This window comes from Rhinolophus sinicus, linkage group LG01 (assembly GCF_036562045.2).
Source record: "Rhinolophus sinicus isolate RSC01 linkage group LG01, ASM3656204v1, whole genome shotgun sequence".
Classification (NCBI taxonomy): domain Eukaryota; kingdom Metazoa; phylum Chordata; class Mammalia; order Chiroptera; family Rhinolophidae; genus Rhinolophus; species Rhinolophus sinicus.
In genome coordinates this window covers 11,562,570-11,578,508 of record NC_133751.1, presented here as the reverse complement: position 1 = coordinate 11,578,508, position 15,939 = coordinate 11,562,570, and the positions used below count along the sequence as shown (strand labels likewise).

General features: G+C 41.7%; 1 protein-coding gene across 8 annotated transcripts in view; it reads right to left on the bottom strand.

Annotated features, from left to right (window-relative positions):
• Positions 1 to 15,939, bottom strand: part of TIAM1 (TIAM Rac1 associated GEF 1) — a 360,045-nt gene that overhangs the window by 84,477 nt on the left and 259,629 nt on the right. For all 8 annotated transcript variants that reach the window (XM_019730167.2, XM_074326168.1, XM_074326172.1 and 5 more), the window contains 3 exons: positions 8,802 to 9,026; positions 6,683 to 6,868; positions 1,699 to 1,845 (listed from right to left, as the gene is read on the bottom strand). In XM_019730167.2, the coding sequence (XP_019585726.1) occupies positions 1,699 to 1,845; positions 6,683 to 6,868; positions 8,802 to 9,026 (558 nt within the window). The remainder of the gene's footprint in view (positions 1 to 1,698; positions 1,846 to 6,682; positions 6,869 to 8,801; positions 9,027 to 15,939) is intronic.

Sequence of the window (15,939 nt, the reverse complement as noted above, 5' to 3'; positions counted from 1 at the left end):
AAATTTCTATTGATATGCTTATGGCAAAGCAAGAAGATTTTTGGGTTTCTTTTTCAGTCTTACTTTAAGAGAAAATAACAAGAATTGCTTATGAGATAGTATATCGTCCTTGGACTTTTAAAAAGTGTGAAAACATTCTCTTGGATTCATTTAAATTCAGCCATATATTTCAGCAGCCATGAGCTGTGACATAACCTGGCGCCTACAGAGCTGAAGCACAGGAAGGAACTAAGGCTTTGGATGGAAGAGAAGTTCAAACCCAGCTGCCAACTGCGAAGTCCTGACATATTTATAGCGGTGGTCTGAGTCAGCTGCACTGACAGAGGATGCAAACCAAACGACACCACCACCTCCCAAAAGGAGCGGAGCAAAGCTGATGGGTAACGTCCTCCTTTTGCAGGTGTCATCAAGGGCCATCAACTCTTGTATGATTTATCTGATGAAATACTGACTTCCCTCCAAACATTTTCTTCTTCAGATTTACATAGAAGCAAAACCCATGGTAGGAAAGTTGATGTTCTACTCTCCCCAAGACCACAGAACAAACTGCATGATGGCTCAGCCTCAGGCTCTCTTATCATTTGATCATCTCATCTCCTTCAACTTCCATCAAGGATACAGACACGCCAGGTTTAAATGAGTGCGGTGGTCAGCATAGGATTTAGTATATCAGCTTTCGGGATTTATTTCTCTTTTATTCACATTTCAGTCCTTAAGTAAATGAATGGCTGGAATCGTCAGAACAAATAATAAGGGATCTTTTTATCGAATCAGTCAATCGACTTCTTCTCAATTTGCATAAGGGCACAGAGTGAACAGGGCAAACTGGCTGTCCTTGTCATGACCTCAGAAACGCTTGAGGCCTCATTTTCCAGTCACTGCAGACCATGTATTGGACTTTTTTCTTCTCCCAAAAGACAAATACCATGGTCCTTCACTCCTTAAAAGCTGAAGCAGCTCTGGAGCAAACTCGTTTCTCAAAGCCGAAGAAGAATGACAGTGACAATGGAGAGAGTTTTTCCTGGAAGTAACTCCAGCAGGAAAGTGGCCTTGACTAGTAAAGGAGTAAAATTACTGAGGTCACGGCACACAGCTATCGGAGGCACGACACTGCTCTACTGTAGGAGGGGCCATTCGGGAGATTCCGAGATCCCATTCAGGCCCCGCCTAGCACGTGGGGAGGAGAGTCATGGCAGCGAGCGAGCACGCTCAGATTCCTGCTTCCTCAGAGCACTGGGCACAGGGGCTGCCCACTTAATGTCAACCCCAGAAAGTCAAGGGCAAAGAAATAGAATTCCCCGGAAGCTGCCTTTGATCCAGTGCCAGAGGCAGCTTTAAAGTCTCTGTGCTCAGGTGCCCACTTAGCTACCTCATCCAGCTCTGCTTTTTGCAGAAGACTCCAGATAAACTGTGCACTTTGTGTCGGTCTGTAATTAACCAGGGTTTGGAAAGGATGCAGGTGGGAGACTGGAGCTTGGTGATAGACTAATAGCAGAGTTCACTGTTAGGGGTATACAGTATCTATTAAAAGCATCTACCACAAATAACATCTTTGTGTCAACTAGTTGTTTTTAAATAACACTGAGTGTCAATAAAGCGCGCACACACACACACACACACACATGCACAGGCATTGGAAAGTGAGATGTCCGTGGAAGCATTCTGTGTGCTCGCTTTTTCATCCGCCCTGGAACCTACCTGATTGATGCTTGGGCGTCCCTGTTTCTTTTTGGAGGTAGTGTCCAGACCCCAAAGCGAAGAAAACCTGCTCCTTCGTTTGCTTGTGGATCTGGACATGGCCTGAGTACGCCGCCTGACGCCAGTTTCACCAGTGCGTGCTGCCACCTGAGGACAGCAAGGCAGACATCAACAAGAGATGTGTCAGGACCACTCACCTGTTCTTTAAGGACCCCATGACATCCCTTCAAGCGTATACACGAGGACTTGGAGGGCCCTTCCGGGATTCAAAATGCAGATGAAAGGTTGGCAAACTCAATCATGGTCGGAAATCACCAGTAAAATTACATAAAAATAGTAATAGAATATATATGTGATGTTTTTAAGAATTAGATACCCCTCTAGTCACAGACTTGAACTCTTGCATCAAGTTACCAAGTTAAACTTTCCATACTTTTTTGAGATTCTCCCTCAAGTGTTACAAGGCTGTTTCTTCACGCTAATGAAAAATGGTGCCTGAATGTCAGCACAAAGAGTGAAACAACGCTTTTGGTTCCTGTGATGCTATACTAAATCTCAATTTATCAATCTCTCCTCTTTAGTTTTCTCAGAATTCCATAAAATCATTTTCCTTATTAGGGAAGTGACAGTTGTCCTCCAATATTCTTCCTTCTCTGCCCGTCACAGAAACCCCAAATGAAGCTGAGCATATGGCCACCCAAAGTTGACTTATTTCCCATAGGCTTGAGACAAAGTTCTGGTAAATGGGAAGTAAAAGGTTTATTTGCAATTCTAGGAACCGGCCTCAAAAAAAGAGGGGGTTCACTTTCCCCCTTTCCGATGACAGGAAGGGCCATATGTTAGCTAGTCTAAGACATCTGGATAGAAGCGTTTTCAAGGATGGCAGAACAACAAGACAGAAGATCCTGGGTCCATGAAGATGGTTAAGCCACCTCACTAGCCTCACACCCGCCATGTTTAGGTGAACGAAGAATAAAAGTTGTATTTTGTTAAAAAAAAAAAAGGGGGTGGTGGTGAAGCTAAACTCCATTAAGATACTTGCAAGGTGCCAGCAACCTAGGCAAGTAGTTTAGAAGGCAACACTCCACATTTAAATCTGTGATAACTGCTCCATAGGTGCTGAATCTCTGCGAGGACTCCATAAAGTGCTTCCCACGCAAACACGCAGGCTTGAACTTTATCCTACAGGTTGCAAGCAAATCCCAGGAACTTAAGGGAACTTCTGCCAGGACGTCTCAATAGGCCACCCACGGGCTCTCCTTTCAAAAAAGGGAGTGCCAGGAGGTATAGCGAGTCAGACTTGAAATGAAACTTCCCCACCCGCTCTTTGTTGCTAGAGGTGAATGTCTTGGAGCCTACTTGTCACAGATTCCCACACGGGCAACTCCCAATGTGACGGCTGCCAACTGGCAGCATTCTCAGGGATAGAACACTGTTGGGTACACAAGGGGCCTCTCTAGCAGTCAGCAGGTTGGTTCAAAGGCATGCCTCTCAGGGGTTTTCAGGATTAACAGGGAAAACACCCTGGAAGCCCCATGAGTAGATTGGCAAAGACCCCCACGCACATTAAAAACAGGAATCAAAACAGGTTTTCTGCAAGGGTATTAGGGGGAAGGGTTTGGTCCCAAAGGAAAATAGGAAGGTGAGCAGGCTGAGAGGTCTTGTATTTTCTCAGCTTAGCACATGAGAAGACCCAGATTAGGGCATGTACTAATGTGGCATCCAGACAATGGTGGGAAAGCTCTATGAGAAAGAGCCGTAATCTACAATTATACGTAAGGTGTTGTGGGGAACAAAAATCACAAAACAAAAGGCACATCTTTGCATTAAATATGGAAGCATTTTCTCTTCTCTGTTTTCATCACTCTCTAAGTTAAACATAAACAAAGGCTGTAAAAGAACGAATTGTAATGTGCTGACATACATATGTGCTCCTACGACTGTCAATTTCAGTTAATCCAATCATCACAAAATGGGTAAGAGCCATTGAATAAATGGAGCTAAAGGCAAAAATCATAGAGGAAAAAAATTGCCCCTTTGGTCCCATAGCTATCGATCTATTTATAAACAGATAAATCAATCCATAAATAGATAACACATATGCAATATATACAGACAAACACACGCACACACATACATATATATCAATATGTATCACTGTTTACTTTCTTCATAGTATATATCAATCAATATCTGTATTTATTGTGCTGATTTAATTGCTTATTTATTATCCGTCTCTCCCACAACAATGTAAGATTTATATTACATTATATTATATTTAAAAATATAAGACAGAAACTCTGGGCTGTTTGCTGCCATAACCCCAATTATGAGGGCAGTAACACATGTGGAACACTCACATATATGTGTTGGTTGGTTAAATGAACAAATAAACAAACATCAAAAGCAAAAGCAGAAATCCTACATAACACGGTTACAATTACACAGCACTCTTTAGTTTACCATTTTAGGAAAACAGAGTCTGGAGGAGAATCTCAGACAACCATAAATATTCTCAGTTACCAGCTGACCTGTTAGTCTGTTTCACAAATGGGCACTTTATTTAAGGTTTGTATAGTAACTATCCTACACTGTTGGGGGCCTTGTAAACTGCCAACAGAACTGCTACTCCCAAGACAATAGTGACTCAAAATGAGCAAAGGGATTTAGAGGGAAAAAAAAGGCTGGCAAAGAGCTCCAGAGTTTCTCAATGATCTTTGCCTGGACAATGCCTCCCTTTGTGGTTGGAACCTGATGACTCTATCATTCTGCTCATCTGTGGAAACACGAACAATGATAACCTTCTTTCAAAGAGCACAGCAGGGACCCTTCAGTTAATTACTGCAAATCACTGAGCATCACGGGAAGCCCTCCTGGTGACTGGTACTTAAACTGCAGCTCAAATCTCCGCCCCCAGCCCTGTAGCCCTCACACCTCCTCTTCCCAGGCCCCTCACTTAAAATGGGGGGAGGGCGGGGATGTCTGGACAAAGGCTAAATTGAAGAATGTTTCAACCCCAAGGGGAAAAAATTCCCTGGGGTCAAATGACCAGGGGAGGAGGAAAAAATAAATATCCAATAAATCAGGCTGTAAAACACCCTGCCTGGGATCTCCTACAGGCACTGGAGTAACAAACAGGAACGGATACCCCACAGGCTTGCCTAACTTGTTCTGTCTGAAATGAAACCCCGGATGGAAAAGAGAAGTTTGCAAGGACACAGAGACACACAGATTTGCACCACCGATGCAGCTCACAACAAAAGGAACAGAGTTGTCCACGTGGAATTAACTATTCTTCTTTAAAATTACCGACCAAAACCCCTAAAAGCATTACTAAACCCCCACACCCCATCTTCAAATGGCCAGCACATCAAAAGAAAAGTACACACAAATCACAGATACTGAGATAGAGGAAATTAGAAGGTCTGAAGACAAATTACGGAGGGTAATACAGTGGCTTTTACTTCCCCTTCTCAGAGAGGTTAGTTCCAATGGCTTTGAAGGAAATAATTAAAGCACAGAAGTTTTAGGTAGACAGCAGAATTATTTTCTCCCAAATCCATCAAGCCCAGAAAGAGGTAAAAAGTCATATGCTCTAGATTTAGTATTAAACTGATACCATTTCGTTGGCATCATGAGCTACCTTAATAAAAATGCTCCATCAATTTATGACATTCTTACAAGGAGGTAAATTAGCAATTTTATCCCAATATTTTTGCAGGATAAATAGGCAAACTGAAATTTGTCTAAGTTACAAATGAGTGTCGAGGTCTGAGAGAAGCAGTCCTAGAGCCACAAACTGAAAACAAACCATTTGCAAGATTTATTTAACACAGAACTTTGGCCCATCACCACTGAAAAACACAGGACTTGATAGCTGTATGGAGAGGTGGTAGCCAAGGAGACCAAGAGCTGAGCTGTAATTAGCAGAACAAATCAGGATGCCAGTTTTAATAACTCCAGAAATTGGTTTAAGACTTCTTTAAAAATGTAAATCTACGCTAATTATCAGAATGATGATGCTAACCTATTTATAAAGAATACAAATGCCTCTGACTGAATTACAGCTCCGAATTCAATTGAAGGGTCCAGCTGACAGAGCAAACCAAGAGCCACACAGCTAAGGTTTTCCAAAGCAGTTTCTGGAACCTGAGACTTCACATTTAATTCCACAGCAAATGTGCTAAAGTGCAATACATTTTAAGTGGGTGTTGAGTTGGACACGGTAAAACCATATTACTCACATAGCAATTTTTGAGAAGAAAGGAGCCAAAGGTAGATAAAGCTGTTCGCAATTTAGCAAGTACGTGAAATTACAGATTACAAGCACAGGACACAACCGTACAGTCTGCTGCTCTGGAGATCAGGTGGAAATTCTCTTCCCCAAGCAAATATATACTTTGGGCTGGTAAGTCATGGACGGTCTTTGTTTTCCTCTAATGCATTAGGTATTTATGGCCATGAAAACTATGATGAAAATAAAGTGAAAAGGGAGATCTCCAAAGAGATCTGTCTTTAATATATACTGTATGCGTTTTCACGTTTGCAAGTGAGAGAGAGAGAGACAGAAAGTGACAGAGAGAGAGAGAGAGAGAGAGAACACATTTATCAGAGAGCTCTCCACTTACTATTTCCATAAGGTTAATATAAAAATATATATTTGGGTTGAAACATGACCCTGTCTAAAGATGACATAAATTATCCACAAACATAAGTTACCTGCAAAGAGTCTCTTAAGACAATACCTTTCACATTTTTTTAGCACAATAATTTAGGCCCCATCAAGAGAGGCTCAAGTAATAAATCTCACAATAGCGTCAAAGGAAGATTTGCATCCACTGCAGAGAGAAGACATGTCAGAAGTTCACACACAGCACTAAGCTAAAAAATAATAATAATAACATTATAGAGACTCTTACCAAGTCCTGCCCAGGATTTACAGTCCAGATGACTATTTTTCAAAAGTACACCAGCTGCTACTCACCAGGGCATGAAAAGATGATACAGAAAAGATTCCAACACGTCCCATTGCCACTTTGGTTGGTCGGCTTGCAAAAGCAAGTAGCCTCTTGGGATTTGGCAGCTCCCCACCTTGGAGGCTAGCTAAGTAACACCGGTAACGAAATAGGTCCATTTGGAACTGTTCGAGATTTTGCTCCCAAACGAAGATCTACAGTGGTGAAAATAAGGGAAAAGAAAAGGTGAGGAAAGGGGGAAACAAGTGTTAACTTCATCCTACATAAATGTTATAAAATCTATGTGTTGTAAAGGTCTTTATTTTAATCCTAAGGGATAAACACCAGATACCCTAAGTGTCTTAGGTAATAGCAGATCAAGTATTACTGTTTTCAGTGCCTACATGTTTTTCTGCAAAGATCTATAGCCATAAACCTGGAATGACCAATAGAAAGTATATCACTAGTTGCTCTGTGTCGTCCCATCATAGATTTCATGTTTACAGGTATTATAGGTCCATCAGCTCCAGACTCTGGACCATAAACCCAAGGCAGAAGAAGTAAAAAATGTGGGATTTCCAACACTGGAGAATTATATGACTTACCAAGAGGTGGCTTTTCATAGGAAGACAAAGAGAAGAACAGTGAGGTGAATTAAAGATCAGAGGCAAATAGATGGAGAGGTTTTGGGAAGAGGTGAATGGTAGAAAGTACAGGGTGGGAAGTGGAAAACACTAGATGATGGACACCCAGACCCTGGAATATATCGCTCCAACCATACGGTGGTGGCCAACATATTTCCTCACTTCTCAAAGTGGCAAAATCATACTGACCTTCTAAGGCTGATGGTGATGTTTTAATAAGATAATGGAAGAGTAAGACTTGGTACAGGGTCTGGCATATAGTGAGGGCCAGTGGTGTTAATAACCATGTAACGGATAATGATGGATGGTTGATATCTACCTTTTTACTTTGACTTAAAAGACAGTATTAGTGCACACACATGTTCATAGCACTATTCACAAGAGCCCAAAAGTCGATACAGCCCAAATGTCCATCGACAGATGAACAGAGAAACAAATTGTGGGGTATATGGATAATGGAATAGTATTTGGCCAGCGAAAAGAATGAAATACTGATACATGATACATGTGGATCAATCTCCAAAACATTACACTAAGTGAAAAAAGTCGGACACAAAAGATTACATATTATGCCATTCCATTTACATGAAGCACCCCAAAGTTGGTAAATCCATAGAGGTAGAATGCCAGGGGCAGAGAGGAGCACCTACTTACCAGGTACGAGGAGGGGTGGGTGGGTGGGTGGGTGGGGATGGGTTCCTTTTGGAGTGAAAGACAATATTTTGGAACTAAGCAGAGGTTCTGGTTGCTCAACAATGTGAATGTACTAAATGTCATGAATTGTTCCCTTTAAAATGGTTAATTTTATGTGACGTGAATTTTGCCTCAAATTAAAAAATATATACAGGGTCAGGAATAGAAGGAAAACATAGAGGGAGAGAAATACAGAAGACCACATGCTGTCCCATGTCATCAACTGTTCAATTATTTAAACAAGATTTATTCACAGAATTACTTCCTAAACATTAGGACAAAGTTTCAAAGCATTACTAGGTGGCCACTGTGACTTTGAAACAATTGAGTAAAAGGCTAAAATGCCCTGGATTATCTGAATAAATCGTTCCTTTTCAGCATGAAATATACTTATGCTGAGAGACAGCAATTATATATACACTTTTTCAAATGCACTCTACCTTTTCTAAATTTAGAATGCTGAATTAATTGGAGTCAGGAATGGACCCCCAGAGCAGTGAGCTCCAAGTCTACCCGATAACGTGGGGAATAAAAGTTCAGACTTTCCAATTACACAGATACTCGAGAACAGTAAGCCATCGGTGGGAGTGGGGAGGCTCCTCTATTAGATTTCTGTCTTTTATTCAGGGTAATATTGTTCCCTTTAGCTCGTAACAGTCAATGGTGAACAATGGGTGAGGAAAACTAACAGTCACAATAAAGAATTTAGCAGCGTGGATGACAGGCTGACGAGATAACCAAGGATGTCTCGCGATCCCAAGGCGGAAGACCTAACCGTGTCGCCCAAGTCTAAACACAGAAGAATGATTACCTGATCTAATATAGTTTTCTTCTTCTTGGAATCAGTGACTGAAGACAGCTGCATTTCGCCCATTTTCTTCATCTTTTCATCCATATCAATCTTTTGTTCCAGTTTTTTGATTTCTGACTTTAGGAGTCGGAGAGTGTCTTCTTTGTGGTGATGCCTGGCGACCGCAGCTGCACAGGCTGAATGGATGGCGGTGATCCAGTTTTCCAGCTCTGTCTGGCTGGTGGTCTGCAAGGGGGGAGGCAGGGGCCAAGAACAAACAACCACCTCTTAGGTCATTGGAAATGAACTAGTGCATTTCCAGAGAAGCAATGGCTGGGAATCAAGGTGACAGGTCTAGATAACCCATGGGGAAGGCTAACCTTTCTGATCTCCTCCTTCAGATCATTAATAAGTTAGTCTTGGGTCAGACAGCACCATCACCAGTCCCCAAGGGCTGACCACATGGTGGACTGAAGCCACCATCCATGTGTGCTCTCCCAGTGTACTAACTGTACTCACTTGTTGCGGTGGAATAAATGTTTATGTCCCCCCTACCCCAATTCAAACACTGAAATCCCACCCCCCAAAGTGATGGTATTAGGAAGTGGGGCGTTTAGGGGATGATTAGGTCATGAGGATGGAGCCCTCATGCAGGGGATTTGCGCTCTTAGGCCAGAGAGCTAACTAGCCGCCTTCTGCCACATCAGGATACAGCAGGAAGATGCCATCTATAAATCACACAACAGGCCTGACCAGAACCCAACCATGCTGGCAGTTGGATCTCAGGCATCCAATCTCCAGAATGGGAGAAATAAATTTCTGTTGTTTATAAGCCACCCAATCTACACTAGTTTGTCACAGCATCCTAAACTAAGACACCTGTATCTGTAATACAGGTAATTCTACACAAACAGCTTCGTGTCTAGTTAAGAGGGTTGCTATAAAGCAAAGGTCAGTTTTCGGAGAGGACCAGTCAGTTCCAAGGTGAGGGTGAGGCTGAAGTACATTACTGGCCAAGGAGCATGCCACAGCCCTGCCCCCAGTGAACCGCTGTGACCCAAAGCCAAAGGTCTTATGGCAGAGTTACGCAGCAAGGACACATCTAGGGTTGGGGAAGTAGTTCAAGGCAGCCAGGGGACACATGGGAGCCTCTAGGGATAGGGGGCTGCATTCCAGGAACTAAGACTGGCTGGGTCAAAGGGGGATTTCAAGAAAATGTTGGGTGACACCTGCCAATGGTCAGCCTACCTCAAAGTGGGATTGCTGTAACTCAGGGTGCTCTGAAAGCAAAAGTCGGGGAATCATTTGGGGGAGACAGCTCACGTGCAATAACATGCTATTACTAATTCTTTAGGAACTCCATCAATGAGCATTTGTAAGTGCAGAGGTGCCAGACTTCTCCAAGTGTCCCCTTAAGCCCAAAGAAGTTTCATAAATGCTCGAAAGTTAGCTCATCTGAAGAAAGGGTTTATTCAGCCTCTTCAGTACTGAAGTAGCTGCCAGCGTCATTTTCAAAGCACAAAACACTGATTTTTTTTTCCTCTCTGATGTATCTTCTAAGTTTCCTAACTCACTTGAGTGATGGTTTGCAAAGAAATTCTATTAACCCCACCCACACATAACACTGGCAACTGAAACGTAAGTCAAGGCACCTCCGCAGGTGTCTCTATTATTTCTAGATCCCATTTCTATAACTCACCAGTTTTGTATTCTGCAAAAAAGCTACATCAAATAATACAAACGGTGTCTGCGAAAAGAGCCACTGTATACTGGACAAACCTAAACAGTCCAGCAATTACTTTATAACAATATATCTGCCCGTGTCTAAAGAAAACCTCATACAGTAGACATTCTCATAAAGAAACAGTATAAGTACCACCTGATAAAGCAAATGGAATCATTTTGTTAGACTGAGTAGGAGGGGAAGAGATAAAGACATTGGAATTCAAAGTAAACTCTTGTAGGTAAAGAAACTTAAAAGGAAAATGCACATGTCTGCATATGAGATTCATCTTTTTTAAAAATTTTATTTTCATTACATTCCCTAGGACTTACTCATCTTATAACTGGAAGCCTGGACCCCCTGACCACCTTCATCCATTTCTCCCACCCACACCTCCCTTTACCTCTTTAACAGTCAAGGATTCAGCTTCAAATTTTTAATATTAATCTCTTAGAAAGCAATTATCTTACATTTTGTCTTTATGTACTACTTCAAAGTCACTCAAGAAAAACAGAGTTTAAGAGCCTCCCACATAAAACAAAGCCACCGTGCTTGCTCCTGCCCAGAGTGCAACGAAAATGTGTGACCCTGGAGGGTCTCAGTGTCTCAATATCAGTGGGTGTTTTGCTAAGTAGGGTTCTTTCCCTCATTTCTTATTTATTAGAGAAGGAATCAGCTCAGATGGAGACAAAATCTAGTATGGATTCTTTTCTAAAAGAAAAACTTCCAAGAAGAAAATACCAAGTGTTGGCAAAGACAAGAAGCAAGCAGAACTCTTCCGTACTCTCGGCTGGAGAGGAAACTGGTGTAATTGTTGGACAGCTGCTTGGCACTCACTACCTACTAAAGCTGAAAAACATGTACAATTTATGACCCCAAAAATGCACTCCTGGGCATACACCCAAAAGAAATGCATGTAGATGCTCACCAAAATATATGTACCAAAATGTTCATAGCAGCACAATTTGTAATGGGCAAAAGTGGAAACTCTCCAAACCCCTGTCAACAGTAGAATGGATGAGTCATGTGTGGTAAAACCACACAGTGGAATAGGACACAGCAACGAGAATGAAAGACCAGTAACTACATACCACCATGCAGAGAAATCTCACACACAGAACACTAAGGAAAAGAAGGCAGACACACAAGGGCATGGACTGTAGGGTTCTATCTATATCAAGTACAAACACAGACAAACGCTAACATACACTGTCACAGTTGTTTGGTGGGGGTGGGAGGAGGGGTAGCACCTGGAAGGAACCACAGGTCATGCTCTGTTTCTTGGTCTCGTTGCTAGTTACCTGGGTGTCTAACGTGAGTGTGACAAGCTTGTGAAACACCATCAACATGTATACTTTTCTGTGTATATATTATACTTTAATAGAAAGATTTTTTAAAAATCCTTCCAAGATATATGACTCTAATATTTACACATGATTTTTCTATCACTTTGCTAAAAATGTTATACTTGAGATTCCATTTTTCTTGTTCCCACAAGATTGTGAAGGAAGTTCCAGACAGTACGACCCTTTCAGCATCACTTTCATGGTTCCTGGAGGCATCTGATAAGTTGCTGGTTCCTTGAGCACACTTTCTCCTTTGTATGCACAGTTCAATGGAAACAAGGAGCTTTTAGACTTGAGGGGAGCTGGTATTTTCACCCATTTTCAAAGGACATTGTGGGGGCGTTTCAGATAAAATCCATGCAGAGTCAGCACGCGGCCCTAAGCAGGAGAGGCTGTGTGACCTGTAAAAGTGCCTGGCACTCCGTGCTCAGTGGGAGGTCCGTAGCCACACCCCCAAGATGCTCCTCACTCATCTCTGCCACACTGAGGACCCTCCACCCCCAAACTCTCCCCCACCCCAACTGGTGGAGTGAGGAAAGGAACTACCTACAACCCTGACATAATATCTGAGGAACTGATGGAAAGATCTTAAACTCCTGATACAAGTTCTGCTAAATACAACATACAAACTTGAAATGTAAAATAAAAATATTCATCTAGAAAGGGCCCAGGTGACCATTTCATAGACGGAGAAACTAAAGCCCAGAAAAATTTGGGATAGCACAGTAATTTATTATAAAACCCAATCTCGACCAATTCTGTACTTTTTTTTTAACATGCCACAGTGTTCCTGACCTCTCACCGCTCTCCCGCCTCCAATAGCTCTCATCAATTGTTCTAAAAGCCTAGCTATAGAGGTCATTAATGTTGTCCACTCATTATTTTGAGCTAGGGACACAGGAGAGTGGAACTTTCTTTCTCCCTTTGAAGTTAAGCGTGGCCATGTCACTGGGCTTTGGCCAGTGAATTTGAGTAGCAGTAACATGTGTCGCTACTCAAACTTCATAGCCAATGTCCATCAAAAACATGGCAGGAATGAAAAGGTATGTTAAGCCAGACAGATTTGAGGGTTGCTCCTTATAGCAGCATAATTTAACCCATGCTGACTGATACACTATCAGAGTAAGAATTCCCTTTCAAAATAAGGGATGCTTAAAAAAAAAGTCTCTATGAGTATCTGCCACCTTCCAAAGAGCCACCGTCTGATAGATTCTGTAGAACGATAGCCTTTTGCTCTCCTCCCTGACTGAAAGGTGAGCCCCTTCTTTCCTCCACCTGTGGGGATCTCTGCCAAACTCAGCCAAGCAACACACTCCATTCTGACATCAGAGTTTATGTTTGCCTTCCTGTTAGGAAGTAGAAATGAAAGAAGCTGATACCAGTCAATGAAGCTAAACATCCTCCGAGAGGTGCATACTTAATTTTGGCAAAGCAGCTCACCCTGGAATTCACTTGCTTAAAAGAAAGGATGATGGTGGCAGCCAGGAGTCAGGGGGTGGGGGGCATGGAGAGTTAGTGTTTAATGGATACAGAATTCCAGGTTTGCAAGATGAAAAGAGTTCTGGAGACAGATGGTGATGATGGCTGCACAACAGTGTGAATGTACTTAATGCCACCGAACTGTACACTTAACAATGGCCAATGTGGTATGTTGTGTATATTTTACCATAATTAAAAATGTTTAAAGATAAAATATAAGGGAGAAAAATACCAAGCCCCATAATGTAGAGAAAGATCTACAGAAAAGTACACTCAGAGCTTTATGAAAAATTTAGCCATCAGCCCTTTTAACCATTACTATGCTTCAAGCCTCCAAACTCTTAAAACCTCTCAGTGGCTGAAGGTAGTTCCATTAGAGAGAACGCTTGCTTCTGCTATTCTATTGAAATAAAACAGCAGTCTCTGTGATTCTCTATCATTAAGCCAAATCAGTTTCTAAGAAGCACAATTCACTAAGTGAGCTTCTCCATGGAGTTTGTCATTTTCCGGGGGCATACATGGAGCTAAGAGGGTAGACAAAGGCCACACTTACTTCTGTCAACAGCAAGTTAAGTAAACTCTTGAAACATTTCGTGGCAGTTTATAGACTTAACAACTCAGAGCAAATCACAGCAGATGACTAACCTGACACAAAGTTTTCCACTGTGGCTTCTCCAGGATTTAAGTTCTGACACGCTACAAAAGCTTTTCAAAGGCGCTAACCTTGCATCACCTTCTTGAACCAGGCAAGTTTAATCTTTATCAGCATCCAATGGTCAAAAAGGCAGGAAGGAGAGACCACCCAATGGTACCCTTTTGACGTCCCCTACACTCATCACCTTCCATTAAACAAACAGCAGCAGACAGGTAGAGTGGTGAATTTTGTGGTTCTTCCTTTGCCTTCTGGGGATGCTATAAATACTGTATAAAGTTCAGTTAGGGGAATAAGCAAAGTTCTTGCCAACAGAGGAATATAATCAGCAAAAAATGCATTTTGCAAAAGAGCCCCTTTGAGTGCAGGGTTAAGACGGAGTTCAGGGCTTCATTATGTATTTAAAGTGATGTAGCTTCAATTATCCAACTGAAGGGAGGATCCTTGGTGGTTTAGATAATCAATGGTTTACGTGAGTGGCAGGAAAAGGGTAATTCAATTTCAACAAGAGACATACTACAGAATATATGCCAGATCTAGGAAACTCAAATTTTGGATAATTTGATTTTATAGAAGCACAAGAATAATTACAAAGTAGGTTGAACTTCCTTTTTTCCATGTGAAAAGACCAAAAAGGAAAAGGAATAGAGTTATGTGTTTCTGAGGGGCTTGCTGGAAATAAAGTTCCTGTGTAAATTCTTGAAAGTCTTTTCTCATTGGGTCTGTGTTGACTACGTTTCAGTTTTATTTATACAAGGCTTAATTAAGCTATCATTTTTAGTATCTGTAAAGAGAATTATAGATATTACCCGTATCTGTAATATGGGGTTAGCCTTCACCATAGGCGAAAGTCAGACAACTGGGCACCCCTCCTGCCGTCACCCATCCAAGGTGAATTCTATGGAGAAGAGAGGCTTTAGAATCCAGGAAGCCAGATACAAAAGGAGAAACTGCTCCAAATGGAAAATTAAATGAAAGGCTGCCCAGTGCATGGCAAAGGCAGGATTTGTCTGTGGCAAAGCTGAGTAGCCCCGAAGAAAAAGCCAATAAATATTGTCAACTGGACTCCCTCAACAAAAGGCCTTGTCATCTGTTGATGTTGTAAAAGCCCCCAGGAGACGACAAAGTGCACAGAGGATATCCAAGCCCTTTGTGGTATCTAATGCTTAAATATGATCACAGTCAAGTATCACCTGGCATTTGATGAAAGCATCCAGCATGAAAGGCAGAGTCCAAACCACACAGAAGAAAATGCATCAGAAGAAAAGAGAAAGAATGTCTAAAGCCAAGAAAATGTCCCAAAAATCTATATAATCCTCAGAGACACAGAGAATCTAAAGCTGGAAACAAACAAATGCATAAGTTACAATGAAAAAGGAACAATGAGACAGAAAGGAGGGAAGAGGGAGAGAGGAAAAGGGGGGGGAGGGCAGGAAAAGTGGGAAGGAGAGAAGGGAGGGAGGGAAAAAGGGAAGAAGGAGAGGGAGGGAAAGATATTAGCAATAAAAACAAAACAAAATGAAAATTTCAGTAGAAGGCAAGTCACTATGAAGAATCAAAACATTAGTGATAAGGCAATTATTCTAAAGCTACAAAAGTGAAAATAAAGCACAAGCAAGATATTCAGAAATGAGAATGATATCAGAAAAATAAGTGAACAAAAGGGAAATGATTTCCAAACCAAAATTCGAAATTACTCAAATATTGTTCAAATAAAAGTAGAATGAAGACATTTTCAAATATGAACCATTTGGTAGGAAGTTACTACATGTTGTTTTGCTTTGTTTGTTTGTTTGTTTGTTTGTTTTAATATGAAAAAAATACTTGCAATCCAGGAATTTAACCAGGGTGGGCAAGAGAAATCGCAGGTGACTATCATGTACGCATGAGGTCTAGAGAGAGACCAGATAGAAGGATAAAAGGCCAGGAGACAGCAAGCAGGCTCCTAACACGTTGGAG